We start from the raw sequence: 27,487 nt of genomic DNA on the forward strand, positions 1-27,487 counted from the left end.
TTTTCACACCTTTTTAGCTCTCACTGACTGTGTTTTGCTCTCTTAGTTCTAAAATCAGGAGGCAGGCCTCATTCTCTTTCCTATCCCTTAGGATGGATGCACCTTCAATGTTCCCAGTCTTTTATCATTGTCTATTAATGCTGTTCTCCAGGAAGGTGCATGGGGTGTGAAATTCTGGCTTCCTCAGAGATCTCTTGTTTTTAGTGCTGATCACCAAACATCCTAGATGATGCTAATTATATTACTATTCATTCAAAAGCAAATTTATTTAGATGGAATTTTTCTTTTGTCTCCCAGGAGAGAGATTTTTATTCTTGCCCCCTTTTACTCTTGCAGAAGCAAGCTCATATTTCTTATATTACTGTGTTCGAGTAGCAGCATTTTGAAGGTGTGAAGATTCTGTGTAGCAGCATAGAACATGGACTACAACTTTAATACAGGGGTTCTCAAAGTATGGTTCCCAGACCAGGGGCATTAGCATCTTCCAGGAACCTGTTAGAAATGCCAATTCTCAGTCCCACCTAGACTTACTGAATCAGAAACTCTGGGACTGGGGTCCAGTGATTGGTATTTTAACAAGCCCCTGCTGGGGGAGTCTAAGAAGCACCCTGCTTCAGAGGGAGCTTAAATAGGAACTTGGGTTCCTGTTATGGACCTGACGTACTGTACTTTGAGGAAGGGACTGAACACTTAAGAGATGGCTGTCCAGCAGGGTTATTTGTTGTCATTGTTTAATCATTAATGACACAAGAAAGGTATACTTTTACATTTCTCTTTGGGTGGAATTGTAATAGACAAACCTTTAACTTTTGGAGGCCCCTTCGGTTTCCTTTGTTGGTTATGACCACCAGTAGGAAATAGAATGCCATAAATCCTTGTTTCCAGGGTTACCTTCTTGCTGCTGATAACAGGCAGGAAATTAAAACAATCTGTGATAGTGTTTTGTTCTTATTAGCCACAGATGGTAGCTTTCAGATATGTTGGAGCAAAACATAAATAAATATAGCAGGGAAACTTCATTATTGAAGAAAAATGATTTGGCTAGGTCAAGTTTATAGTCTGGGTTCACTTTCATGAAATGGGATATAGGCAACATAATATTGTTCCATTACCACCAAGCATTAAAACTTGTGGGGATCACTAGTTTTTTTCTTTTTGGTTTGATTTTCAGTATGTAAAAACATTTACAGGAGTTCAAAATCGACTGTGTGACAAATTATATTTAAAGATGTTTCACTTCTATCAATATCCCTTCTCTCCTGCTTTCCTAGTCCTTTGTGGGTAATCATTTTTATTAGCTTTTTGATTTATTCGTCTAGTGTTTCTTTGTGAAGATAAGTATATATATGTATATATACACATATGTGTATATATGTTCATATCTCCCCTCGTCCACTTTCTTTACACAGAAGGTTGCATGTTATTCTACAGTCTTTGAGATTATTTTTAAAAGTTTGCTCCATTAAGGGATACTTTAAATTCGATAAAATACACCAATTTTATGTGTGCAATTTGAATTTTGATAAATACATGCGGTTGCACAGCCCCCAGTATAGTGAAGGTATAGACTCTTAACATTACTCTCAAAAATTTCGAAAGTTCCACCTTTTTGCAGCCAATCTTGTCTCCCACCCCTCTGGTCCCTGGTAAGCCATCTGTCTGTTCTCTCTGTTTATACTTCTCTTTCCTAGAATTTCACGTATAGTTTTTTGTATGTATGTATATGACTTCTTTCATGTTGTATGATCCTTTGGAGTTTCAGCCATATTAGTACCTGGATCAGTAGCTATTCTCCTTTAATGCTGAGTAGTGCTCTATTGTTTATATATTCCGGTTGATAGACGTTGTCCTGTTTTGTTTCTTTTTATGTTTTTATTTTGAAATCATATTAGACTTACAGAATACTTACAAAGACAGAATAGAGAGTATCTACATACCCCTGCCCCAGCTTCCTTGCATGTTAACATCTCATACAGCCCATGGTACAGTTATCATTACTTAAGAAATTACTGTTGGGGGCACCTGGGTGGCTCAGTGGCTGAGCGTCTCAGGTCATGATCCCGGGGTCCTGGTATTGAGTCCTATGTTGGGCTCCCTGCAGGAGCCTGCTTCTCCCTCTGTCTATGTCTCTGCTTCGGTCTCTCTGTCTCTCATGAATAAATAAATAAAATCTTAAAAACAAAAAATTACTATTGGTACAATACTATTAACTAAACTACAGACTTTACATCAATTTTGGTTTTTCCATTGCATTTAATTTTCAGGTTTCTTTAGTCTCCTCAAATCCATGAGAATTCTTCAGTCTTTTCATGTCTTTTTAAAAGAGTGCTTATTGAGGTATTTTGGAGAATGTCTCTCAATTCGTCTAGTGATTAGACTACAGTTATACACTTTGGGGAAGGACACTGCAGAGATGATATGCCCTTCTCATCATATTATACCAGGAACTATATGATATCAATATGTCTTATTACTGGTAAAGTTAATCTGGATCACTTGGTTAAAATAGTATTTACCAGGTTTCCTCACTGCAAGGTTACAATTTTTCCTTTTTTGTAATCTGTCTCTTAGAAGCAAATTATTGCTTTTTAAATTCTGATGTGTATTTATTTGCATGGAACACATAGTTTAGCACTCTCTCAACATTACTTACAGTTATAGTAATAACAACAGCTACCACTTAGCCCATCTTCATACTTCTAAACACAAATGGGTTATCTCATTTAATCCTCAGGATAACCCCAGAAAAATATAGACATTTTTTCATGCTCATTTTACAGCTTAGAAGATTGAGGCTCACAGAGTACTTTGCTGAAGGTCCAACAGCTAGTTCATGATGCACCCAGATGCTAACTTAGCCTAACTTGAGGATCAGCTTTTAACATGAGCCATATGGTTGTTGTCAGAGTTTAGAATGGGGATGCTCTCATTCTTTGCCAGATAAAACACATGAATGCTTCTTTTAGATAATTCTCTTTTGTTCTTTAAGAAGTAATTTTGTTTGTTTTATGTTCAGGAAGTTTTCTTATGTGCCTAAAGATTTTGATAAACTATGCATACGGTAATCTTACTTTAAAATCTTGGAGAAATCCAAGATACTTTGGGGAGCACTAAGGGTCTATTTTTGGACTTCTTTCAGAAATATGACTAAAGGTTAGGACAGAGTATTCAAAATAGAATGCTGATTTTGGAAAAGTATTTACTTCAAGAATGACACCAAGCCTTTTCTTCTCTGAATTTTATCAGCCTTTCCTACTGGGAGCATTGTGTTTGTCTGTGTGTCTAAACCCTGCATGTTCACTTTTGTTGACCACACTAATGACTTTTCCACTATACAATCAAATGTGTCTCTGAATAGCCTGACTCACGGGATGATAACAGTGGTTAAATGATGACTCAATATCTGTGAGCCTCTATTCTAGTAGCAACGGAGCCACTGAAGGTCAGGCTGTGTGGGTGGACGTTTGCAGTTCTTCCCTGTGACTCACTCCGCAGCCTGCCTTTCTGAGGGGAAATAACTGTAGGTGGCTGCAAATCTCTATTCACCTCCTCCCTGCTCTGTCTCATCGTACTATGTAGATGGGTATCCCCAAATCCTTGAAATCACACAGCTTGGAGTCTTAAACATGTGCAGGCTGCCAAGATGTCCAGATAGCCATGCACTTTTTAAAAATAAAGCTTTTTTTGTTTCTAAATGTCTGCTGTATGTCTAGCCATATGTATCAGAGCCCAGAGGTCAAAAGCCAATGTGGACAGGCATATACATAAAAATTGGAGCATCTATTTCCTTAGGGAAGAGGCAACTGTTGAAGTCTGATGCTTGCATACAGTAACTACAAAATTTTATGAGTACACAGTTATTTGGGGGAAAGATAACATATCAAGTTTACAAGTGTCTAGATCTGGCCTGAGATGTCAGATATGGTTTTCTACACATCCATTATAGAGAAAGTGTTAGGTACAAGAAAATGTAAGGAGAAAGTGAAAGCAACTCATTTCCATCACCAGAAATAGCCATTCTTTTGTTTTGCATAATTTCTCTCTTTCTCCTTCTGTCATGCAGCAGACACATTTGTTTGTAATCCTGCATTTGTTATGTAATACTATATCATCAGGGTTTTTTCATCATTTAAAGAAGAAAGCTTTGCTAGTTTGGTAGGAGAAAAATAATGTGTTTTAATTTGCATTCCCTTATATTTTAGTTAGCATTAATGTTTTGTCTTTGTTGACTATCTCTAACCATGAAGATTGTTAGTGTTTCTTTTTTTTTTTTTTTGATTGTTAGTGTTTCTACTCTATCTTTCTATAAAATTGTTACTAAAGCAAACCTCTGATTTCAGATGTCTTAAATGATGCTATATTTGATGAAGATCATGATGAGATGGTGATTGTGAAGGACATAGATATGTTTTCCATGTGTGAACATCATCTAGTTCCATTTGTTGGAAAGGTAAGGTTTTCCCTGTTTCCTAGTAATGTTAAAAAGCACAATAAAAGTTCTAAAATTAGGATTATTATATTTAAAATCATCACCTGCTAATTCCTAATATCCCAGATATATAGAATTACACATAAACATTTACTCTTTATCAATCTGACTAATCTAATAGCTCAAAACTAACAAAACAAAAACAAAGTAGCAGAAGGTCCTCAGGGCAAACATTTCAGAGTAAATAGCATCTTAATAGGTTAAAATAATGAGATTAAAGTTTCTTTTTTTTTTTTTCTACGAAGTTGCTGCAGGCTCTGAAAACCTTTGCTCTTTATTTTGACTAAATAATGTTTGATCCCAGATACACTTTGGTATCATATGGCATGAGCAGCGATGATTGCAGAATTTATTGTGGCAGAGGTCATGGTATTAGTGGATTTAATTTATTTCCAACCTTTTCTGTATTAGGAAAAATGAGTCTAATGCAAGCTAGATAATGTTATCTAGCTTGTTTGACTTAAATGTGCCTTTGAAAACATGTGGATTCAGGACCAGGAGTAGTCCTGTCTTTCCCCTCCCCCTCATTATAATTTTATTCTATTTTGATTTTTCATTAATAGTGTTTAAACAGAAGACTTATAAGAAATAGTATTATGAATACCTATATACCCATCAGCTAAATTTAATGTGTTGACATTTGCTTCACATTTTTTTGTTAAAGTATTTTATTTTTTCACATTTTTATAAAGTGAAATAGGGAAAATGCACAAATTATAAAGGTATTCCATACTATCTCACAGATCAAGAATTAGAACATTATTTCTATCCTGCAAGCTCACCTTGTACCCCTTTTTAATCACTAACCTGTCCTTTGTCCCCAAAGGTAACCAGTACGTCAATTTCAAGCACTAAGATTATTTCTGCTTGTTTTTCAATTTATAAATGGAAAGAATCTACAGCATGAAATCTTTTGTGTCTGGCTTTTTTTGTTCCACATTGTAAAAGTCATTGATGTTATTGTCTGTCACTGTAGCTTATTTTCATTGCTGTCTATTATTTCATTGTACAAACATATCAGTTTATTCTGTTCTTGGTAGATATTTACAATGTCCTCTTTCTCACTCTCTTCTTTTCCTATTACAAATGATACTGCTGTCAGCATTGTTTGGTACATATATGGATGCATTTCTATTAGGAATATACCTAGGAGTGGATCATAGGGTATATGCATGTCCAATTTAATAGATACTGATCTTTAGTTTTCCAGAGTGGTTGTACCACTTTACACTTCATATACTCTTAGGTGAGTCTCAGTCACTTTACAGCCTTGCCAACACTTGACACTTTCAATCTTTTTAAGCTTACTACTCTAATGTGTATGTAGTGGTCTCTCTCTTTTTTAAACCTTTTATTTTTTATTTTTTTTTAATTTTTATTTATTAATGAGAGATATAGAGAAGCAGAGACATAGGCAGAGGAAGAAGCAGGCTCCTTGCTGGCAGCCTGCAGGAGGCCTGATGTGGGACTCGACCCCAGAACCCCGGGATCACGACCTGAGCTGAAGGCAGACACTCAACCACTCAGCAATCTAGGCACCCAAACTTTTTATTATAGAAAATTTCAAACATATGTAAGAATAGAAAGACTAGTATGATAAAGTTCTATGTTTCCTAAAACCAACTCCAACAGTTACTGATAAAAGACCAATCTTTTTTTTTTTTTTTTTTAAATGATAGTCACAGAGAGAGAGAGAGAGAGAGAGAGAGAGAGAGGCAGAGACATAGGCAGAGGGAGAAGCAGGCTCCATGCACCGGGAGCCCGACGTGGGACTTGATCCCGGGTCTCCAGGATTGAGCCCTGGGCCAAAGGCAGGCGCCAAACCGCTGCGCCACCCAGGGATCCCAAGACCAATCTTTTTATATATAAGTTCCCACTAGACTATTTTGGAGCAAATCCTAGTTATCATTTTATTTTTTCCATAATTTCTTTCAATATGTATATCTAAAAGATAAAGATTTTTAAAGAAATGTAACTCCGATTTGATTATCAGCATAAAAAGTTAGCAGTAAATTCTTCAATACATTAAAGAATATAAAGTATGTTATAAACAGCATGACTCTTAATCACTAATTATTAATACACCAATCTAAAATATTTTCTATAGGAAAATCTATAGGAGCACTACCATGAACAAAATTATCTATAGGAGCACTACCATGAACAAAATTAATAGTAATTCCTAAATAGTATCTAATAACTAACCCATATTTACATTTCTGCAGTTGCCTCAATTGTCTTACTCTTGGTTTTTAAATTTTTTTAATTTAAATTTCATTTAATTAGCCAACATATAGTAGTACATCATTAGTTTCAGATGTACAGTTCAGTAAATCATCAGTTGCACATAACACCCCATGTTCATTGCATTACATGCCCTCCTTTATGCCCATTACCCAGTTACCCCATCCCCTCACCCACCTCGGTTTTTTAAAATCATAATCCAAGGACACTTAGCTGGCTCAGTCAGCAGAGCATGTGACTCTTGATCTTGGAGTTGTAAGTTCAAGTTCCATGTTGGGTGTAGAGATTTCTTAAAAATTAAATCTTTAAAAAAGCAGACAACCCAGAATCCAAATAAGAGTCACACATTTGGGGTAGCCCGGGTAGCTCAGCGGTTTAGTGCCACCTCCAGCCCAGGGCCTGATCCTGGAGACTCGGGGTCAAGTCCCACGTCAGGCTCCCTACATGGAGCCTGCTTCTCCCTCTGCCTGTGTCTCTGCCTCTCTCTGTGTGTCTCTCATGAATAAATAAATAAAATCTTAAAAAAAAATGCTAGTTCATGGTGGTACTAAAGACTCCGTATTCCATCTCATTGGGAGGTGTGCACTGACTGGCAGTCCCACAATTAGTGATGCTGGCCACATGACATTGGGCTGAGGTTTTTCAAGGAGGGAACCTTTGTGCTTATCTTATTACCTTTCATTGTAAGTGAGGAATTTAGGTCCGGAAAGCCTATGACTTGTCCAGGAGGACAGAGGGAGTTAGTGATTTGGCTGGAAATAGACCTAGGAACTTAATTGTGCTCACCCTCTCACCACTATATCCTATTACCTTCTGATGTGATTATCTCTGTGTTTGTGTTCTTGCTAACTTTTTAAAAACTACATTATTCAGTGATAATTTTCTAAAACCAACATTGAAATGACTTAAGACCTTCAGAAAGATAAAAAATAGTACAAACAATAAAAACGTTGTAGCTCTGCATATAAATATAAAATTTCAAGTGGTACAGAAAATCTTAGTTCATAGGAAAGTTTTAAATTCTATTTTTCTTTGAAATACCCAGTATTTTTATTTATTTATTTATTTATTTATTTATTTATTTATTTATTTATTTATTTATATTTTTATTTTTATTTTATTTTATTTTATTTTTTTATTTTATTTTATTTTTTTATTTTATTTTATTTTATTTTTTTGAAATACCCAGTATTTAGGTGCTACTTTACTTTCTCCTTCTGCTGACCAGGAAGGTGATGAATTGGTATTCTCAAACTCTCAAAGCATAGTGTTAAGAGATGAAAAATCACTAATTACTACTAGATCAGTTATTTACATGTATAGTAAATATTAATTAGGTGAACAAATGCAACAAATGCTGGCAAACCATGATGCAAATGAAATGTATCATTTCATATTAGGTTAATTGATTGCCTACACATGACCATTCACTTTATTAGCCTTTTTGTAGAACTAATGTTTTCTCATAATTAACACATGGTTCAGAGAGAGGTAACATGGACCTGGGAGATATTAGTGACTTTTAAGATTATAGAATTAGCTTGGCTTTATAGTAGGTTTATAAGAACTTAGGTGTAAAGGTCCAGGTCTTGACAACTCACATTTGTAGTTGTGTCCTTTATCTCCCATCAAGAAGGTAGTATTCTCCAGCAGCTTAGAAAGGAGACCACCATGCATGACAAAGAGACCCTCTTTCTGTGCAGTGAGGTGGGATTTTTTAAGGTGGAGTGACAATATTTATAGTTACAGTTTCAGCCATTTAAAGGAAGCTTTCCTGGGGTTCCTGAGTGGCTCAGTCAATTGAGCGTCCAACTCTTGATTTTGGCTCAGGTCATGATCTCATGGTTGCGGAGTCAAGCCCTGTGTTGGGCTCCATGCTCAGCATGGAGTCTCCTTAAGTTTCTCTCTCACCTTCTTCCATGCACCCCACCCCCATTCATTCACACACTCTTCTCTCTCTCAAAATACATAAATAAAAATCTTAAAAAAAATAAAGGAAGCTTTCCTGGTTACATTTTAATGTTGCTACAGGATAATTTTCACTGTCTAGAGAGTATGTTCCCTCAATAGAAGAAAGACTTTAAGAATTGTATCAAGAGTTTAACTTTACTAGGAAATACCATGACTGTATTTCAAATTTGTCATTTCATTAATAGTCATTCATATATATTTTCCTTTTACTGCACATATGTATTTTCTAAATGCTTTTGTAATTGCTTCATTTTCTAAGTCTTAAAGCTTCTAGATCTCTTAAAGACATGTTTCATTGTGTTGAATTACATAATACATATCCTATATTACATTTCCTTATTTTGTTACAAAGAAGCATTGGATTTTCACTTACCTCATGACTTCTGTCTCTTCTTTGAAGGTCCATATTGGTTATCTTCCTAACAAGCAAGTCCTTGGCCTCAGCAAACTTGCAAGGTAAGTATGACTGTGTGGTGAATAGGAAAACAGATTTGTAGGACCAGCCCCTATATGGCAAGAATCTCACAGGGCTGTTTTGATTGGTGTGGATCTAACTTGGAAGTCACATTGCAACTTAAAATTTATAGTTGCAGAGACAAATATATTTGGAGGAACAGAAACATAAATCCCTATCTTCTCACCCCTCACTGCCTTCCTCCCCTACCGTGCACACTTTTTCCACTGGCACATCCTTGAAGTCTTAGTGCATCACTTTCCTGTAAAGTCTTCCGTGACTGGAAAGGATTTGAGGATGTATTCAGTCCAGCCCCCATATTTAAGAGTGGTGTACCTAACAGGGGTAGGAAGAGGAAGCCTGCACAGAGATCTAATTACACTACACTGTTTTCAGACTTTAATCAAGCCACTGTTTAAGGTGTCAACCCTGTCTTCCACTGTACCTGGGTATTCCCAGGCATCTCTCTGGGATCCTGCAGGGCCATTCATTCACTTCTGATTTCTTTACCTCTGTAGACACAAGACTGTGTTGTACCTTTCTTGGCTTTCTCAGCGATATTCCAAAAATAATACTTGCTTTCCTATTTCTGTCTTTCTTTCCTACTACAGTCTTCTTTTCCATTCTTTATCCTGCAGGGTCATGCCTTTTAAAAAATTCCCTTGCTACTATTTTGATTTGGGCTTTAGGAAGGAGAAGTAATATACAAGTATAGTCATCTGTGTTTAACTGGAAATCAACTTAAGGATCAGTGTTCATAAATCCCTGATAGGCTAAACCAGCAATATTATATCACCTCTTCCTAAATATTCTTTTTGTAATTTCTTTTTATGGGGTTTCCCTGGGTATGGGGAAATGCTAGGAGGTGTGTGTGTATGTGCATGTGTGTATGGGCATGTGTGTGCTGAGGGAGAATTAAGAACAAAATGAGGGAATAGGTGATGAACACACAGTCAAGAGCCCCTCCCCTCTTAAAATAAATCAAGCTAAATTTGGATAATTTGAGGTTATAGTGACTGTATCAAAATTGGAATAACTGAATCTTGTGACCCAAGTATCTATACTATGGCCCTGATGTGTTCCTGCTTCTTCTCCACTTAGACACTGGGATTCACCACAATCCTGAAATGTGGTCCATATCTTTTTCAATTTGGTGTTCAAATCTGTAAAAACCACCTTACCAATCTGACAGCTGCTCTCCACAGCTGTTCTTTTTACTTTGTTTTCACTTCTACTTTCTAACTCATTTCCTCTGGGGATTAAGGAGAAAGTAGGTGGAAGAGAGAAATTTAACTTTCTTAGTTTCTGACCTCATTCCTGCTCAGCACTTTGTCCACTAGACAGGGCTACCTGGTCCGTGAAAATATGTTTTTATATCATAGCTGTAATTGCTTCACTGCTGTAAGGCTCTTAACACAAATCCAGAGATTCTTGCCACTTTCTAGTGATCTGTACCCAGTGGCAGTGCCAAGTGTGGCTGAAAAAGGGTATTGGTGGTGACGGGATTAAATAATCCTACTATACTTTCTATTAGCAACCCCCCTCCCTAATAACTTACTCCTAAACAATAAAGTCATATCAACTGTGAATGAAAGTGTCTTTACTAAAATTGGTTATTTTTACTGTTTTATAGATACAGTCTAAGTAAAATCAATGTGATTGCTGTGCAAACCTAGGTGCAGGCCCAGTCCCCTGGCATACTTCCTTCTGCAAGGTTGCCAACCTTATGCCTTTCCTATATAGAAATTCTGGCACTGCGGAGCTTTTAATAAACTGTCCATATGTGAAAGGTATGAAGTGGATAGTTTTCACATGATAAGCTTGGTAGGCCACATTAGGCCTTGGTCTTAATGTAAGTAGCCTTCTCTAGAAGACCACACTGTGTAGATCATGGGTAATACTTTATGGAAATGGATCCATCTTGAGTAATCCCATGAGATTTTGGAATAAATGGTAATTTAGGAGTAGAAAGGAATAATCTTTGTAACTTCCTTTCCTAGGGAAATAGAAAGGTCTCCAATAATTAAGCTTTTATGAAACAATACAAAGGAGTTGATTATTAGCATGGGGATTTGTCCTTATGCTAATAGGATTAAAGTTTAAAAATTGGAACACTAAACCAAAGAACAGTGTTTGTTACTTTCAGATATTTATAGGGAATTTGATTGAAGGATCTATTAAACAGAAAAGAAGGCTAAAATTTTACCCAACTGCTTATTTCTTATAAGAAATAGGAATATTTAGGGAATGAAGAGTAATAAAGAAAGCTGAATGTCTTAGCAAAACTTCACTGCTCATATTAATCTTGTATGTGAAGTCTGTTATATGCTTGCCTTTAAATGAATGACCTTTCAGTGCCAGGGAAGTCAAATATCAAACAGTAAAGCCTTAAGTAATAAGAAAATGCCAGAAGTGAGTTGATATGGTTTAACTCTAGTAGAATTCTAGAGTAAATGTAGTTTGAATAGCAATTCCTTTTGTTGGGGTGCCTGGCTGGCTCAGTCAGAGGAACATGTGACTCTTGATCTCAGGGTCATGAGTTCAAGCCCCATGTTGGGTGTAGAGGTTACTTAAATAAATCTTTTTTAAAATTTTTTTAAAATATTTTATTTATTTATTCATGATAGACATAGAGAGAGAGAGGCAGAGACACAAGCAGAGGGAGAAGCAGGCTCCATGCTGGGAGCCCAACGCGGGACTTGATTCCGGGACTCCAGGGTCACGCCCTGGGCCAAAGGCAGGCGCTAAACTGCTGTGCCACCTAGGGATCCCCTACTTAAATAAATCTTAATAAAACAAAATAAAGTCGTAAAAGTCCTTTTGTTGCTGAAAATATATTTGAACACGTATTTATTTTCTTGCCTTAGAATAACTGAATGAACGTAATTAAATCTTGAGTGTAGAATTGAACTACCTTAGGGTAGCCATGGTCAATCTATTTATTGAGCATCTACTATGAAAGGGTACTGTGTCAGCTGTGATGGCTGCTAGAGAGTAGTAGGACATAGCCACTGCCTTCAAAGAGGATGGACAGTTTGAAGCATCAGGGACCACAGAAATGCCAGGTTTGGAGCTCTGAGTTCAGAGGAGCCAAGGTGACTGAACTTGGGAGGGTTGAAGAGACCCAGAGGTGGAAGACTGAGCAGAATTCAAAGTGGAAGAGAAATTCCTTTAGGTATAGTTAATGCGTAAACAAAGGTAAAAGGAGGGTAGGCACAAGGCATATTCCAGTGCATAGGGAGGAGATTAAATTGATAGAAATAAGAGATTTAGGCAGAGATGACTGCAAGATAGTTGGAAAGATAAGGTGGGCATTAGATAGATAGATATCTATCTATATCTATATATCTATATATCTATCTATATAGATATCTATATCTAATCACTAGGATTACATTGATAGATAGATATAGATAGATAGATAGATATAGCTCTTTAAAAATAGCAAAAAAAGCAAAAAAGGGATTTCATAGCCCATGTTCTGTACTACAACTTGTGTTTTTTGTTTTTCATTTTTAATTTTTTTTGACATTTTTAATTTTTTTAAAGTAATTCCAACATGGGGCTTGAATTTACATTGAGATGAGTTGCACGCTCTACAGACTGAGCCAGACAGGCACCCCTTGTTTATTTGTTTGTTTTTTTAAGTTAAAAAACTTTGAAATCCCTTGGACATCTTTTGGCCCTAAAAGTCTTAGTCCATTTTAATGGCTACATAGTATTTCTTTAATTGTTTAGTATAATTCATGAAGTCACTCTTTGATAGAAGTATAGTTTACAATTTGAGACTATTGTAAAAAAAATGATTTTGTGAGCATGTATATTGTAAATCACTAGGATTACATTGCTGGGTTCAGGGTAGCTGAATTTTTGATATTACTAAATTGCTGTCCAAAAACAAGGCATATCAATATATACTCTAATAACAAATCAAAGGGTGTGTGTTTCTGCACTTTTGCTGACACTGATTTCATCACACTCTTCAATCTCTGCCAAACCGATAAATGGAAAAAGATACCTAATTGTTTTAATGTACATTTTTAAAACTTGCATTTCTTTAGTAGAATTTGAATCTTTATAGAAACTTCCTGCTTTTAGTTAGCTTTTGCTAATTTTTCCGTTGGATTGCATGTCTTTTTATTACTGATTTGTATAAGCTCTTTGAATATTAAACCAGTTAGATCAGGTGCTGCAAATAATTTTTCCAGGTTTGTCATTTGTCTTCTGATTTTGTTTTATAAAATAATATTCCACAAAGAAGCTTTAAAACTTTTATGTAGTCATAAATTCATGTTTTGGGGTTATTTTGATGGCCTTATTTTTGTATTTAATCTTTGGTCCATCTGGAATGTATTTTGGTGTAAGGAGTGAGGAGGAGTCCATCCATTGCTTTTGTATTTTCATTGACATCCTGCAGCATCCCCACTTCCCTCCTGTTACCATGCTGCCTTCTTGCTATCCTTGCTGCCACTGTCTGTTGGGCTTTTCTTATGTTCTTTATGAATTATAAAACTCTGAACTCCCTGCCTTTAATCTCATAGCATCTTTAAATCTGCTCTCATACACTGCTAGGATGTACTTTCTAAAGTGTGGATTGGTGATGCTGCTCTTTCATAGCTCCCCATAGCTTTTAGATAAAGTTCAAACTCCTTACTTTAGCTGACAAATCCCAGTGTTATCCACCTCAACCTCCTTCTGCTTTTTGCTCTTTGCTCTAGCTGTAGTTGAGGATTTGCAGCCTGGTGACAAGTCTAGTTATATGAAGGCATCAAAATTACTGTTAAGATTTGCTATGGTTAAATTATTACCATTCACCTGCAAAGGATTCACTAGATTACTTTCCAAGTTGCCAGAGGAGGAAGAAGAGGAGAGAAAGCATAATGCAACACAGGAAACAGGACCTAGCACAGATTTTCTAAGACCAGTAAGTGGGCAATTCAGATAAGACGTTCACTGGGTTAAATCCAGTACTTAATCATGTCTCCTTTATTTAAAAAAAAATTACAAAAGTTAAAAATAGGAAAATTTATCAAAGGAGACAGGCTGGGCCTTATATTGAGGAAGTTTGTATAATAAAAATGATCAAAAATAAATAAAAGTGATCATGAATTTTTTTTTTTTGTCAAATGTATTCAAAACAGAAAACAGGAATTGGAATAAATGCATAGAGAAACTGACAGGTCTGAAAGAAGTGAGTAGAACACTAATTACCTCTCAGTCTTTGATTGAGATGGACCAAAAGGTTATACAAAGTAGAGTGAAAGGATTTTGGTCAAAAGGCAAGCTTTAACTTAAAAAAAAAAATGAACAGGCTATTGTGTAAAAAAGAAAACTAGAAATTAATACAAAATTATTTTTAAAAATCAGTTTTTTAGAAGTTTAAGTTCTTTTAAGTTCCTTTGATATGATAGAAAATCATAATGATGCAAACACTGTATGTCAGTGTATGCAATTTGTATTTAAAAACTGCACTTTGAAATTAATATCAATCCTCTTCAAACTCCTCTAAAGAATAGAAGATGAGGGAGTACTTTCAAACTCATTTCTTGAGGCCAGCATTAAACCTGATATCAAAACAGAAAGAAAACTACAAGAAAGTTATAAGTCAGTATCCTTTTTGAACATAAATGCAGAAATTCTCAAAAAAATATTAGCAAACTGAATTCAACAGTGCATTAAAACGATCATACACTATGATCCAATGGAAATTATTCCAGGGATGCAAGGATGTTTCAACATATGCAAATCAATCAGTGATAAACCACATTAACAAAATGAAGGATAAAAATCACATGGTAGTCTCAACAGATGTAGAAAAACTTTTGGCAAAATTCCTATTCATGAGGAAAACTCTCAACAAACTGGATATAAAGGCAGTGTGCCTCAATATAATAAAAGCCATATGTGAAAAGCCCACAGCTAACATCATGTGATGAAAAGCTTTCAGCTAATATCAGGAGCAAGACAAGGACATCCTCTTTCACCACTTTTATTCAATGTAGCATCAGAAATATAGCCAGAGGGGATCCCTTGGTGGCTCAGCAGTTTGGCGCCTACCTTTGGCCCAGGGCGCCATCCTGGAGCCCCAGGATGGAGTCCCGCGTCGGGCTCCCAGCGTGGAGCCTGCTTCTCCCTTCCTCTTGTGTCTCTGCCTCTCTCTTTCTCTCTCTATATCTATCATGAATAAATAAATAAATAAATCTTAAAAAAAAAAAAAAGAAATATAGCCAGAGCAGTTAGACAAGAAAAAGAAATGAGGCACTCAGATCAGAAAGGAAGAAGTAAATCTCTATGTATTTACAGATAATATGATATTATCTGTAGAAAACCCTAGGTGTGCCTGGGTGGCTCAGTCAGTCAAGTGTCTGCCTTTGGCTCAGGTCATGATCCCAGAGTCCTGGGATTGAGCCCCATGTTGGGCTCTCTGCTCAGTGGGGAGCCTGCTTCTCCTTCTCCCCTCCGTTCCCCCGGCTACTGTTCTCTCTCTCAAATAAATAAATATAATATTTTTTAAAACTCCTAAAGACTCCATCAAAAACCCATTAGAACTAATAAACAAATTCAGTTAAGGGATACAAATTAATATGCAAAAATTAGTTGTGTTTCCATATATTAACAACAAACTGTTAGAGAAATTAAGAAAACAATCCTATTTACAGTTACACCAATACCTAGGAATAAATTTTACCAAAGAGGTTGAAAGATCTGTACACTGAAAACTACAAGACATTAATGAGAGAAACTGAAGATGTAAATTGATAGATATCTGATGCTCTTAGATTAGAAGAATTAGTATTGTTTAAATGTCCATACTAAAGAAATCTATAGATTCGTTGTAATCCCTCTCAAAATTCCAATGGTATTTTTCACAGAAATAGAAAAAAAAATCCTAAAATTTGTATGTAACCACAAAGGACCCCAAATAGTCAAAGCCATATTGAGAAAAAACAAAAAAGCTGGAGACTTCATACTTTCTGATTTCAAACTAAATTACAAAGCTATAATAAGAAAAACAGAATGGCATTGGCATGTAAACAGATACATAGACCAATGAAACAAAATAGATACCTCAGAAATAAACCCATGCATATATGGCCAATTAATTTATGACAAAGGAACAAAGGATAGGGAAAGAATAGTCTCTTCAATAAATGGTGTTGGGGGGTCACCTGGCTGGCTCAGTCAGTAGAGTGTGTGACTAAGCTGATATCATCAATGCTGAGGTTCAGGAGTTCAGGCCCCACATTAGGTATAGAGACTACTAAAATATATGTATAAACTTAGGGCACCTCAGTGACTCAGCTGGTTAAGCATCTGCTGTTGTTTCAGGTCATGATCCCAGGGTCCTGGGATCAAGCTCCACACTGGGCACCTGGCTCAGTGGGAAATCTACTCTCTCCCTCTCCCTCTGCCCCTACCCATTTGTATACTCTCTCTCTCTCTCTCTCTCTCTCTCTCTATCTCTATCTCAAATTTAAAAATAAATAAACTTAAAAAATGGTATTGGGAAAACCGGATTCCCTTCTTATACTAGACACAAAAATCCACTCAAAAGGGATTGAACCTAAGGTCTAAAACCATAAAACTAGAAGGAAACATAAGGGGTAAGCTCCTTGACGTTGATCTTGGTGATAAATTTTTGGATTTGACACCAAACGTAAAAGAAACAAAATAAAAAACAAATGGAACTACATCAAACTAAAAAGCTTCTTCATAGCAAAGGAAACCATCAACAAAATGAAAAGGCAGCCTACAGAATGAGAAAAAATATTTGCAAATCACATATCTGGTAAGGGGTTAATGTGCAAAAAATACAAGAAACTCATACAACTCAATAGCAAAGAAACAATCCAATTAAAAAATGGGCAGAGGGACTGAATAGACATTTTTTCCAAAGATCTACAGATAGCCAACAGGTCCATGAAAGGGTGTTCAATTTCGCTAATCATTAGGGAAATGCAAGTCAAAACCACAGTGAGAATGTCTGTCACCTCACACTTATTAGAATGACTACAGTACTATAAAAAGGCAAGATACAAGTGCTGGCGAGGCTCTGAAAAAAAGGGAACTCTTGTACCCTGTTGGTGGAAATGTAAATTGGTGCAGCCCTATGGAAAACAGTATGGAGATTCCTCAAAAAATTAAAAATAGAATTGGTATATGATTCAGCAATCCTAATTCTGGGTATATATCTAAAGGAAGTGAAGACAGGATATTGAAGAGATATCTGTACCCCAATGTTCATTGTTCTTACTTGGTGGGGGGAGATAAAAAGATAAGTATGGAAGGTAATGGGTGTATTAATTAACCAAATGGGGGATTTTTTTTCACAATGTATATATATATATTAGATCACAATGTACACTTTAAATATCTTTACAATCTTTATGTCAATTAAACCTTAGTAAAGTTGAAATTTTAAAAAACACGTGCTTTGGAGATAAATATATAGCCACAGATGCTTTCATTATTAAATAAGAAGGCCAACAAATAAACTAAGCATTCAATTTTTTTTAAAGAAAAAGAGTTATCAATCTTAATAGAAGAAATTGTAAAGAAGTAAGAAAAATAAAGTGATTAAATTAGAAAATTTTGAAAAGGACAGAAAACATAAATCCAAAAGATCATATATCATAGATTGCTTAGCAGTCTGATTGAGAGGAGAAATACACCTGGGAATGAGAGGTAATGAAAAATATGCTTTAGAAACTTTAAATCCTTATGAATAAGTTTAAAAAAAGATGGAGAGGAAAAAGAATGAACCAAGAGTTGGAAAGCCTGGCTAAATTAGTAACAATTGGAAAAAGTCAAATTAACATTGGAGTGGGGTGGGAGGGAAAGGGGTGGATGGTCAATTTAATAGACAACTTTCAAGTAACCACTAATGACAGGGTTGTATAAATTTTTCAAGAGAATGAAAAACCTGAAAAGCTACACAATTAATTTGATGAGGCTGCCTATCCCTGATAAAAGTCTAATAAAACTAGCATTTAAAGAGATGATAGATGAATCTCACATATGAATATAGTTGTAAAAATCCTAAATATAAAAAAACCTCCTATTTTAACAGGCACAAGTACTGTTTCCATTATGACCCAGGGAGATTTGCTCCAAGAATATAGAAATGGTTTAGATTAAAATTAAGAACTACTGATTCTGGGAGTACGGTAAAGTAGATGGTAATGATATCCCTCCCAGTATAGCATACTAAGGTATGATGTGTATGTACATTTCAGACATTGGGAGAAATGTAAGGCAATTCCAGTGAGAATCCACAAGAACTAGCCAGCCCTGGAGTCAAAGCCAGGATTCTTTCCTCCCTATGCTACCCCAAATTGGGAGAGATACTACCTTTTAGTTTTGTTCTGGGGAGAGCAGGAAAAAGAATCCTAGCCATGTATTCACAGGGATTTGGGCTCAGAATTCACATCACATGTGGTCCTCAGAAAACCCAAGGCAATAATTTAATTAAAATGTTGCCAAGAAAAAAAAAAAAAATGTTGCCAAGGAGGTAGTCTTTCAGCAAGTAACCAGTGCTCATTCTCTGATGCATTTTTATTTCAGCCTCATAGAATTCCCACAAATGATATTCCAAGCAGCATGAGTTCACCGAAAGTAAAAGAAAAGCCACCACGAGTCAGAGTCAGCTGAGACAAATGGTCAAAGGGGGCAGAGGCCAGAGCTAACAGATACAGAATATGCAATAAATATGTTAGAAAATAAGAATCCTGAGGGATGCCTGGGTGGCTCAGTCAGTTAATGTCCGACTTTTGATTTTGGCTCAGATCCTGATCTCAGAATCCTGGGATTGAGCCCCATGGTGAGCTCCATACCCAGGAGGGAGTCTGCTTGAGACTCTCCCTCCTCCCATAATTGCACACATGCTCGTGCTCTCTAAAAATAATTAAAAAAAAAAAAAAGAATACTGAAGGTTTGGCAAAGGAGTACACTTTCAGAATTAAATTGGAAACGGGGGGGGGGCAAATAAAACTTCTAGGAAAAAAATGATATTTGCATTTGAAGCCCAATACACTCACATTAAATACGTTATAGGACACCTGGGTGGCTCAGGCAGTTGAGCATGGTTTCAGCTGAGGTCAGATCTCAGGGTCCTGGGATCAAGCCCTGCATCCAGCTCCACACAAAGTGGGGAGTCTGCTTGAGGATTCTCTCTCTCCCTTCGCCCCTCTCCCTACTCGTGCTCTCTCTCTCTCTCAAATAAATAAATAAATAAATAAATAAATAAATACATAAATACATAAATAGCAACTTAGACACAGCTAAAAGTAGTGAACTGGAAGAAAGTTCTGAAGAAATTACAGAACGTAACACAGAGACCTAGGTGGAAAATACAGGTGAGAATATGAGATGTGGAAGACTGAGGAGGTCTAATATGTCCTTAATTGAAATTCTTGGAGGTAACAGAGGCCATGGGGTAGATGCAGTATTAGAGAAGGTGATGGCTGAAGACATTTCTGGAGCACATGCAAAAAAAAAAAAAAAAAAAATCAGTCTTCAGATTTAGGAACCTTAATGAATCCCAAATAGGACAAAAAATTTAAATCTCCACCTAGACACAACATAGAAAACCTCAGAGTACACATAGTGAAATATCATAAAAAACTGCTGTAGATAAAACATTACCTACAAGGTAATAGCAGTTAGATTGTCAATTGATTGTCAATGGCAATATTAAGATGCAGATGAATATTAACATCATATTAGAATTCTGTTTTTGACGAATACCTCTTAACAAATTATGTTCAACAAAGAGGGCAAAATAAAGTTTTTTTTTTTAATTCGGGGAAGCTATATGATTATCTTTAGTGCTGAGAAGACTAATTCAATGCCTACTACTTACTTAAAAATGAAAACCAAATAAACCAGAAATAAATTATAAACTCTTTGAGCATAGGGACCTGTTCATCACATAATCATATACATAGAAGGCACTCAATAACAATTTGCATAAATGGCCTTCCTTTGGTGCAAGAGTGGCTATCTACCAGATAGGCAGGTATCATGGATGATAGTAAAATGTTATAGGGATTCCCTATTAAAGTGTAGAGGAAAAAGTGGGTACCCAATATTGCCACTGTTGTCTAATGTTGTACCTAAAATTCTATTCGAGAGAAAGAAATGATGACTATAGAAGGAAAACATTACTAATTTTTAAATCAATGCCATTTCCTATTCATACAACAGAAATTAATCACCTGGAAAACTATGAGAAGTAATATAAAGAGATTTGACCCAGAAGAAATAAGACATATTTCCTATCCACGAGCTTGAGCAGCATCTTTCCTTAGGTTTTTGTTCAAAATTAAAAATATGTAATTATGTTGGTTCAGTGTTGTAAATATACTAGATACATGAAGAAGAATCTGAGTGGTTCCTTCCTTCATGTTAAGTGGTAAACAAGGTGGTGTACCTGTTACTGACTGTTAGCTATAATGGGTATAAAGGAATGGCTTTTCAATTTTATCTGAGCATCATAGTAGGGGGTGAGAAAGAGCCATAAAATGCCTCCTAGGTGAAGTGATCCTTAAATTCAGTCCAAATTCACGACTAAAGGCCAAATTTTAAAGAAAAGATCCTTAATGTGAATTGTTCTCCTCAAATAGGTAATTCATGTGGCCATCTTTATATTTCACAACTAGATTGAAAGATGGTCAAAGCAGAAAATCCATCACTTGACAGATTGTGTTATAAACCAAGATCAGGAAGCTTTTATTTTTGAGAGTTAATCATACTGAGTGCTTATATAGACCTAATTTATAAAGAGATGTCTGAAGAAGTCTGTTCAGTTCTAATCCGATTTTCCTAATAGGTTTAGTGTGTACAGTAGTTGACAATGGCCTGCTATTAATTAACAAATAGTCTTTTTATTTTTAACTTGAACTTTAAGCTCTGATTAAACAATATGATTAATTAGAACACTTGACACTTGGCCTAAAATTGATGACTTGGGAGCTCTAAAATCATTTGTGTTTTTCCTAAGAGAATATTCATATAATTCTCTATGTCTTTGGGGACATGGAAAGTACCATTTTGTGTCATGTTTGGTGGTGTCCTCGAGACCCTCCCTTCTTCTTTTTTTTTTTTTTTTAATTTTTATTTATTTATGATAGTCACACAGAGAGAGAGAGAGGCAGAGATACAGGCAGAGGGAGAAGCAGGCTCCATTCAGGGAGCCTGACGTGGGATTTGATCCCGGGTCTCCAGGATCGCGCCCTGGGCCAAAGGCAGGTGCCAAACCGCTGCGCCACCCAGGGATCCCAAGACCCTCCCTTCTTATTATTTCCATGTAGTTTTTGTATCTTTCCTCCTCTTAGAAGCATTAATCTCTTGCCCATACTCTATAATTGCTTCATTAGAGTCTTTTTGGTCTTTTGAGGAAGTCTTACCAATTCCACTTCAAACAAATTTATGTTTAACTAAAACAATTCTTTCTTTTCTAGGATTGTAGAAATCTATAGTAGACGATTACAAGGTAAGCTTTTAAACAGTTATTTACAGAAAAACTTTTTTTTTCTTAAGGAAAAAGTACTTTTTGTTTGTTTGTTTTTTAAAGATTTTATTTATTCATGAGAGACACACACACAGAGAGAGGCAGAGACATAGGCAGAGGGAGAAGCAGGTCCCATGCAGGGAGCCCGACGCGGGACTCTATCCCAGGTCTCCAGGATCACACCCCAGGCTGCAGGCAGCGCTAAACTGCTGTGCCACTGGGGCTGCCCACTTTTTGGTTGTTCTTATCACAAGTGTAATACATATGACTTACCAGTCAAAACCTCATAGGAATATAACACAGAAAGGGGAAGTCTGCAGTGTTTCCAGCCTCCAGAAAAATCATTGTTGTATTTGCACATTCCTTCATATTTTGTGCATCTATCAACATTTTAAGATAAATTTATTATATTTTTTAAATGGACTCATATTGTATGTAATGGGCTTCACTTTTCCCCCCTATATTTTTCTTTCACTCAACAGATCAAACATTTTTTCCCACATGCATGTAACTACTTCATTCATTTTGCTGGCTCTTTAGCATTCCGTTACATGGCTGTGCTGTGGCTTGATTTAACCAATCCCTGCTCTAATAGATATTTGAAGATTTTGCCAGTTTTCAAATAGATGCAATGCTGCAGTGAACACTCAATATGTTTTCAAAGATGAGTTGTTTATTCAGCACAGAGACTGCATTGTTTAGATAGTTGATTTTCAGCTTTACATACAATTCAACAATTGGATCATAGTGCCTTTGTTAATCCTGTTGCGAACAACTTATTCATTTGCATAGAGGTGCTTGTTACCAGCATTCTTTTGATCTTATTGCACACCTGAGAGACAGTGTCTTTTTTTTTTTTTTAAGATTTTATTTATTCATGAGAGACAGACAGGCAGAGACACAGACAGAGGGAGAAGCAGGCTCCATGCAGGGAGCCTGGTGTGGGACTCGATCCCGGGACTCCAGGATCACACCCTGGGCTGAAGGCAGGTGCTAACCTGCTGAGCCACCCAGGGATCTCCCGACAGTTGTCATTCTTATCCATTCCCTGCACTGGTGCTGGACGCTCTTCAGTACTTGTTCTGCAGGTGAGGGCATTGAACAGCAGCCTCCTGTGGCCCAGGCAGCAGACAAAGCAAACCAGTAAAAGCTGGTGTGTCTTGGTTCTGAAGCCTCACGGAAGTCTGCCTTTTAAGATTTCAAATGTTCTAAAGACAACAAATATTCTAAACACAGTTGTTTGTGTCAGACTCTTAAATTGAGCTTCTCGTCACCCCCACAGTTCAAGAGCGCCTTACGAAACAGATTGCCGTAGCAATCACAGAAGCCTTGCGGCCTGCTGGAGTCGGGGTGGTGGTTGAAGCAACGTAAGTCCATATTTGCCTTAATAATGTCATTGTACACTGGAATGCTATCTATTTAGTGCTGCTCTGTTTTTATAGCACCAGGTGATGCCACATAATTGATACTGTCATGTTTTCTGTCTCTGACCTGAAGCTTTTTTACCTCTTTCATTTACTGTGTTGCTGATATAGGAACCAGAGTATGTATGGAGATTGGTTTTGTTTTGGTTTGGGTGGGTATTGTGGAGGTGTAAGGTGTCATCAGATTATAGGTAGTGGTTTGTGCAACCAGTAACATTTTATGTCTTCTCTTGAAATCTTCTTTAGCTCTTTGTTACTCCAAGCAGTCTTTTCCTAGTATTTTGTCACCTGTTTTAAAAAATGGTGCTAAAACTGGCTATTAAGGGCACTTGAAGACACTTCTTTAATTCTCATAATGAATTATGAGAATTGCACACATCTCATCTATTCTTCTGACATGGCCTGGGCTCTGTGCTGTGCATGCTGTCCAGCTTCACCAGTTGCTTAAGCTCACTGTGGTCACTGTTCTCTAGATTCTACATAGTAAGTCCAGCATACTTCAGTATTTCTCCAAATCCCAAAGCTAACGTTGTGTTGCTTTAATCTTAAAGATGGAGCAAATGAAAATTCTGAATTTCCTTTTATCCAGAAGCTGTTTTATCTCTGTGGACCCCTTGTATTATTTTCACATAGGAAGAAAATTTCCTTTTTTTCCTCTTCTGCTAGGTGCATCAAAGATTCAAACATTGTTAAAAATAAGAGCTATATGACTAAGAAATGTAAATAAAAGTTCTAAGTCACTTTTGTCTAAGAAGTGATATTTTGGATCCAGTTGGTAGCTGTAAACTCAGTATAATCAGATTTAGTTTTTTGGCCTGCTTTTTCCTTTAAAAACCAAACCAGCAACTGTCTATTCCTTTAAGCCATCTTTGTTGTCTTGTTTTGTAGACACATGTGTATGGTAATGCGAGGGGTACAGAAAATGAACAGCAAAACTGTGACCAGCACGATGTTGGGTGTGTTCCGGGAAGATCCAAAGACTCGGGAAGAGTTTCTAACTCTGATTAAGAGCTGAACTTCTGCATGTGTCATGTGGTTTGCAGGTTATACCACTAAGTAGCATTGTTTGTCTGGTCTTAATTGTACATTCCATTTTCAATTGTTACAGATGTGAACTTTATTCCTTGTTACTAGTTGTGTTTAATAATTATTTATAGCATATCAAATAAAAATAATTAATAAAGGGGTGAGCCCTCTACTTTCTTCTTGCCACCTTTTAGTGGTAACTTTCAAAGAAACTGCCCGTAGTGTAAGTTACATGCACAAAACCACTGCCATTCACATAACCTTGAGGGTGCTGGAATAGAAGAAAAACTCAAGTATTTTGCTCAAATACTATGGTAATTGGGTTCATAAGCATAGGAATGGGAATGGGGGGAAAAGCTATGGCCAATATACTGTTTTTTCCCCTCCCCAAACAAACATGGTATAGTGCTTAAAATATTTTTGTACAGTATGCAGGATTGCTCTGCAAACTCAAAGTCCAATAGGCTCCACTTTAATCACATTTATTAAACTGCCAGGGCACTTTATTTTTTATATATTTATTTTTTAACTATCCAATTGTAATAGTCACCAAAAGAAGGTGGTGGAATATCTATGTTTTTGATTTTGTGAGTTAAAAAGGCACATTTCTACTTTCTATTCTTTTTAAAATTCAAGTACGGGGACTTAGTTCCTATTGTGTATTCTCATGTCAACATACAGAGACTTAGACACTTAACTCTCTGTGCCTTGATGAGAATATTACGCTACTACTTATAGATACCTTTGCCTTTTTTTAAAAGCCATTATTTTATGAGACTTAAGTATTGACCCTGCAAATAAGTCATCCTCACAGTTTTGTCTTAGAAGTTTCTTACAAGCTTACTTTGTGTATTCCTTTTAGATGCCTCAAAAATTTTTTTAAATCTTACCAAATGTTTTTCTAAGTAGTATTTCCAGAAACTTTTAAGAATGTCCATCATTTTCAGGTCTGCAGAACCATATCTTCTGTGAAAATGAAAGCATGCAGAATGAACTAACTGTTGCATTGTGAGTGATATCCAGTGTTTCATGAAAGCTGCATTGTTGGTGTCTGTGAAAATGCACTGTGATTTTCTGGTATTACTGGAAAATATTGGAAGTCCCCATACTGGTTCCTTTTGTGGTCCGTGTGGGTCTTGTCTTCAGTGTAACTGTTCAAATGGTATATAGGTCTTTTTGTCCAGGAAGCTGTTGCCTTATTAATGACTACTTAAAATTTCCTCCATTGGGGCAGTGTGGGCCAAATTAAAACAACAAACAAAAACACCCAACTCCCGAGCAAAAGCAAAACCACAGTCATTCCATGGGAAAGTCTCTTATCTGATTGACATTGTGGTCTTCAAATTTATCCCATTACCTTAAGTAGAACTAACTACAGTGATTACTTTAACCTTGGTAGTCTTGTCTCTGCCACTTTGATGTCATTTGACTTACGATGGGACAAGGTGGCAGAAGTGCTGTTTTTTTTTTTTTAATCTTCTTTACTTCTATTTCCTATATTTTTCTATATTTGGAGCTTCTAAAGTACAGTGGTAATTCATTTTGAGTTCCTTTTAAAAATCTAATCTGACATAAACATTATCCTGCTTAATAGTTAGACATTTAGAAGTAGAATTAAACACTCAGCTAATGTTTGGTATTTTAAAGTAAAAACAGGGCAACCCGGGCAGCCCGGGTGGCTCAGCGGTTTAGCGCCGCCTTCAGCCCAGGGTGTGATCCTGGAGACCCGGGATCGAGTCCCATATCGGGCTCCCTGCATGGAGCCTGCTTCTCCCTCTGCTTGTGTCTCTGCCTCTCTCTCTGTGTGTCTGTCATGAATAAATAAATAAAATCTTAAAAAAAAAAAAAAGTAAAAACAGATGTGACTTGGAGGACCAAAGAAATTGTTAGCTATAAATTCATCTTTTTGAGGTCAATTGTATTTCCTTTTTAATGAGTCTGTGTTCTAACATTGTCTGGAAATGTTCTCATAAAAGTCTAATGTATCTACAGACTGTTGTCTTATTGGTAAATGTGAAGTAATAACTGTGTCTGTTTTACTCTAGTCTGTAGTACTTCAAAATTACCTTTTCATATCCACAGCCTTGAGTCCATTTGGGGGATTTTTAAGAATTTGATGCATTTAAGTATACTATTTAATAATTAAATTGTTTGAATTTTATGTGTGTATCTGTTCCTGAAGTTGGCTCTATTGAAGTTATTAAAGTGTTAAACTTAGTTTCTTGTGAAAGTAGTTTCTTTTTGAACCACTTGTGTAAATATACCAAAAAATTAGATTATTTTATTTGTATTTTCTTTTACCAAAGATACCCATCATAAGGGCTTCCCTCAGTCATCAAACTATTAGACTATAAATTCCAGTGGCAGTACAAATTAACCTTGGGGTCCTCCATCTTCCTTTGGTATTTGGTTTGGGTGTTACTGTCTTCACCTTCTGGCTGGTAAGGGAAGGGGAGGTTTGGGGTAAGAGTAAGGAATCTGAGTGCCGCTCATGTCTCTGTTGTTCTAAATCTAAGTTTAGGAAGCTGCAGCCTCCTGAGAGCTGGCACTGTTTCCATGTAGGAGCTATTGGAGAAGGAAGAGCAGGCTGGGGAAGAGAGCTGGGTGGTACAGGGAGTGGAAGGGTGTTTCCCTTCTTCTAGGGAAGAGCCCTGGACAAAATTCTGAGTCCATGCAAAGGTTTTGCTGCCTCTTTTCTTCTTGCCTGGTGACCTCATCATTCCTCCTTTGGGGTGTTCTTCTCCCCATTCTCTGCTCTACCTAGGCAGAGGCCCCTGCTCTCACTGTGTCAGTGTGCCCAGGTTTTGGGTCTCTGGAGTTGCCTGATGCTCCTTGAAGGACTTTGTAGACTGTTAGATAGTGAATCTAGTCACTCAAACTAGGAATGCCTGTCGAATACAACATTCCTAAAACCAAACTCCTGGGTGTCAGTAAAGCAATGAGCTGCTCAACGAAGCCCAAGTTGCTGCTCCTGAGTTTTTTCACTAAAGATTGGACAAGTTCCTTGTTTTGTCACTTAGTGGAAGAGCAGTTGCAAACACTAAAGGTTTTAGAGAATGTAATCCACGGAGAACATCTAAATTCACCATGAGAGGTCTGGGTCCTCTTGCTGATGGTGGGAAGAAGCAGTCTCATTAGATGAGTTCAAGGCCAAATATAGACACCCAATAGCCCTAACCCTCCCAGAGTCACTTGCTTTATTTTAGTCTTTATTATGGGAAAAAAACATATACAACAGTAGACAGTACATAATTAGCTGACCCCCCATGTACCTATCACCCAGCTTTAATAAGTCTCAATTCATGGCCATCTTTATTCCCTCATATCTCCCATCCCCACTGGATTATTACAAAGCAAATTCCAGATGA

At 36.6% G+C, this 27,487-nt stretch overlaps 1 protein-coding gene across 3 annotated transcripts in view; it reads left to right on the forward strand.

The window, feature by feature from the left end:
* GCH1 (GTP cyclohydrolase 1) overlaps positions 1 to 27,487 on the forward strand; it is a 123,184-nt gene that overhangs the window by 26,462 nt on the left and 69,235 nt on the right. For 2 of the 3 annotated variants that reach the window (XR_005988376.1, XR_005988375.1), the window contains exons 2-5: positions 4,341 to 4,450; positions 9,105 to 9,160; positions 21,620 to 21,651; positions 22,952 to 23,036. Coding sequence is in view for 1 of the 3 variants with exons in the window: in XM_041758699.1 (XP_041614633.1) it covers positions 4,341 to 4,450; positions 9,105 to 9,160; positions 21,620 to 21,651; positions 22,952 to 23,036; positions 23,982 to 24,108 (410 nt within the window). In the remaining 2 variants the exon portion in view is untranslated. Of the gene's footprint in view, positions 1 to 4,340; positions 4,451 to 9,104; positions 9,161 to 21,619; positions 21,652 to 22,951; positions 23,037 to 23,981; positions 26,337 to 27,487 lie in introns of those variants that run through there. The other variant, XM_041758699.1, reaches the window with a different exon arrangement.

The sequence above is a fragment of the Vulpes lagopus genome, chromosome 6, assembly GCF_018345385.1.
Source record: "Vulpes lagopus strain Blue_001 chromosome 6, ASM1834538v1, whole genome shotgun sequence".
NCBI lineage: Eukaryota > Metazoa > Chordata > Mammalia > Carnivora > Canidae > Vulpes > Vulpes lagopus.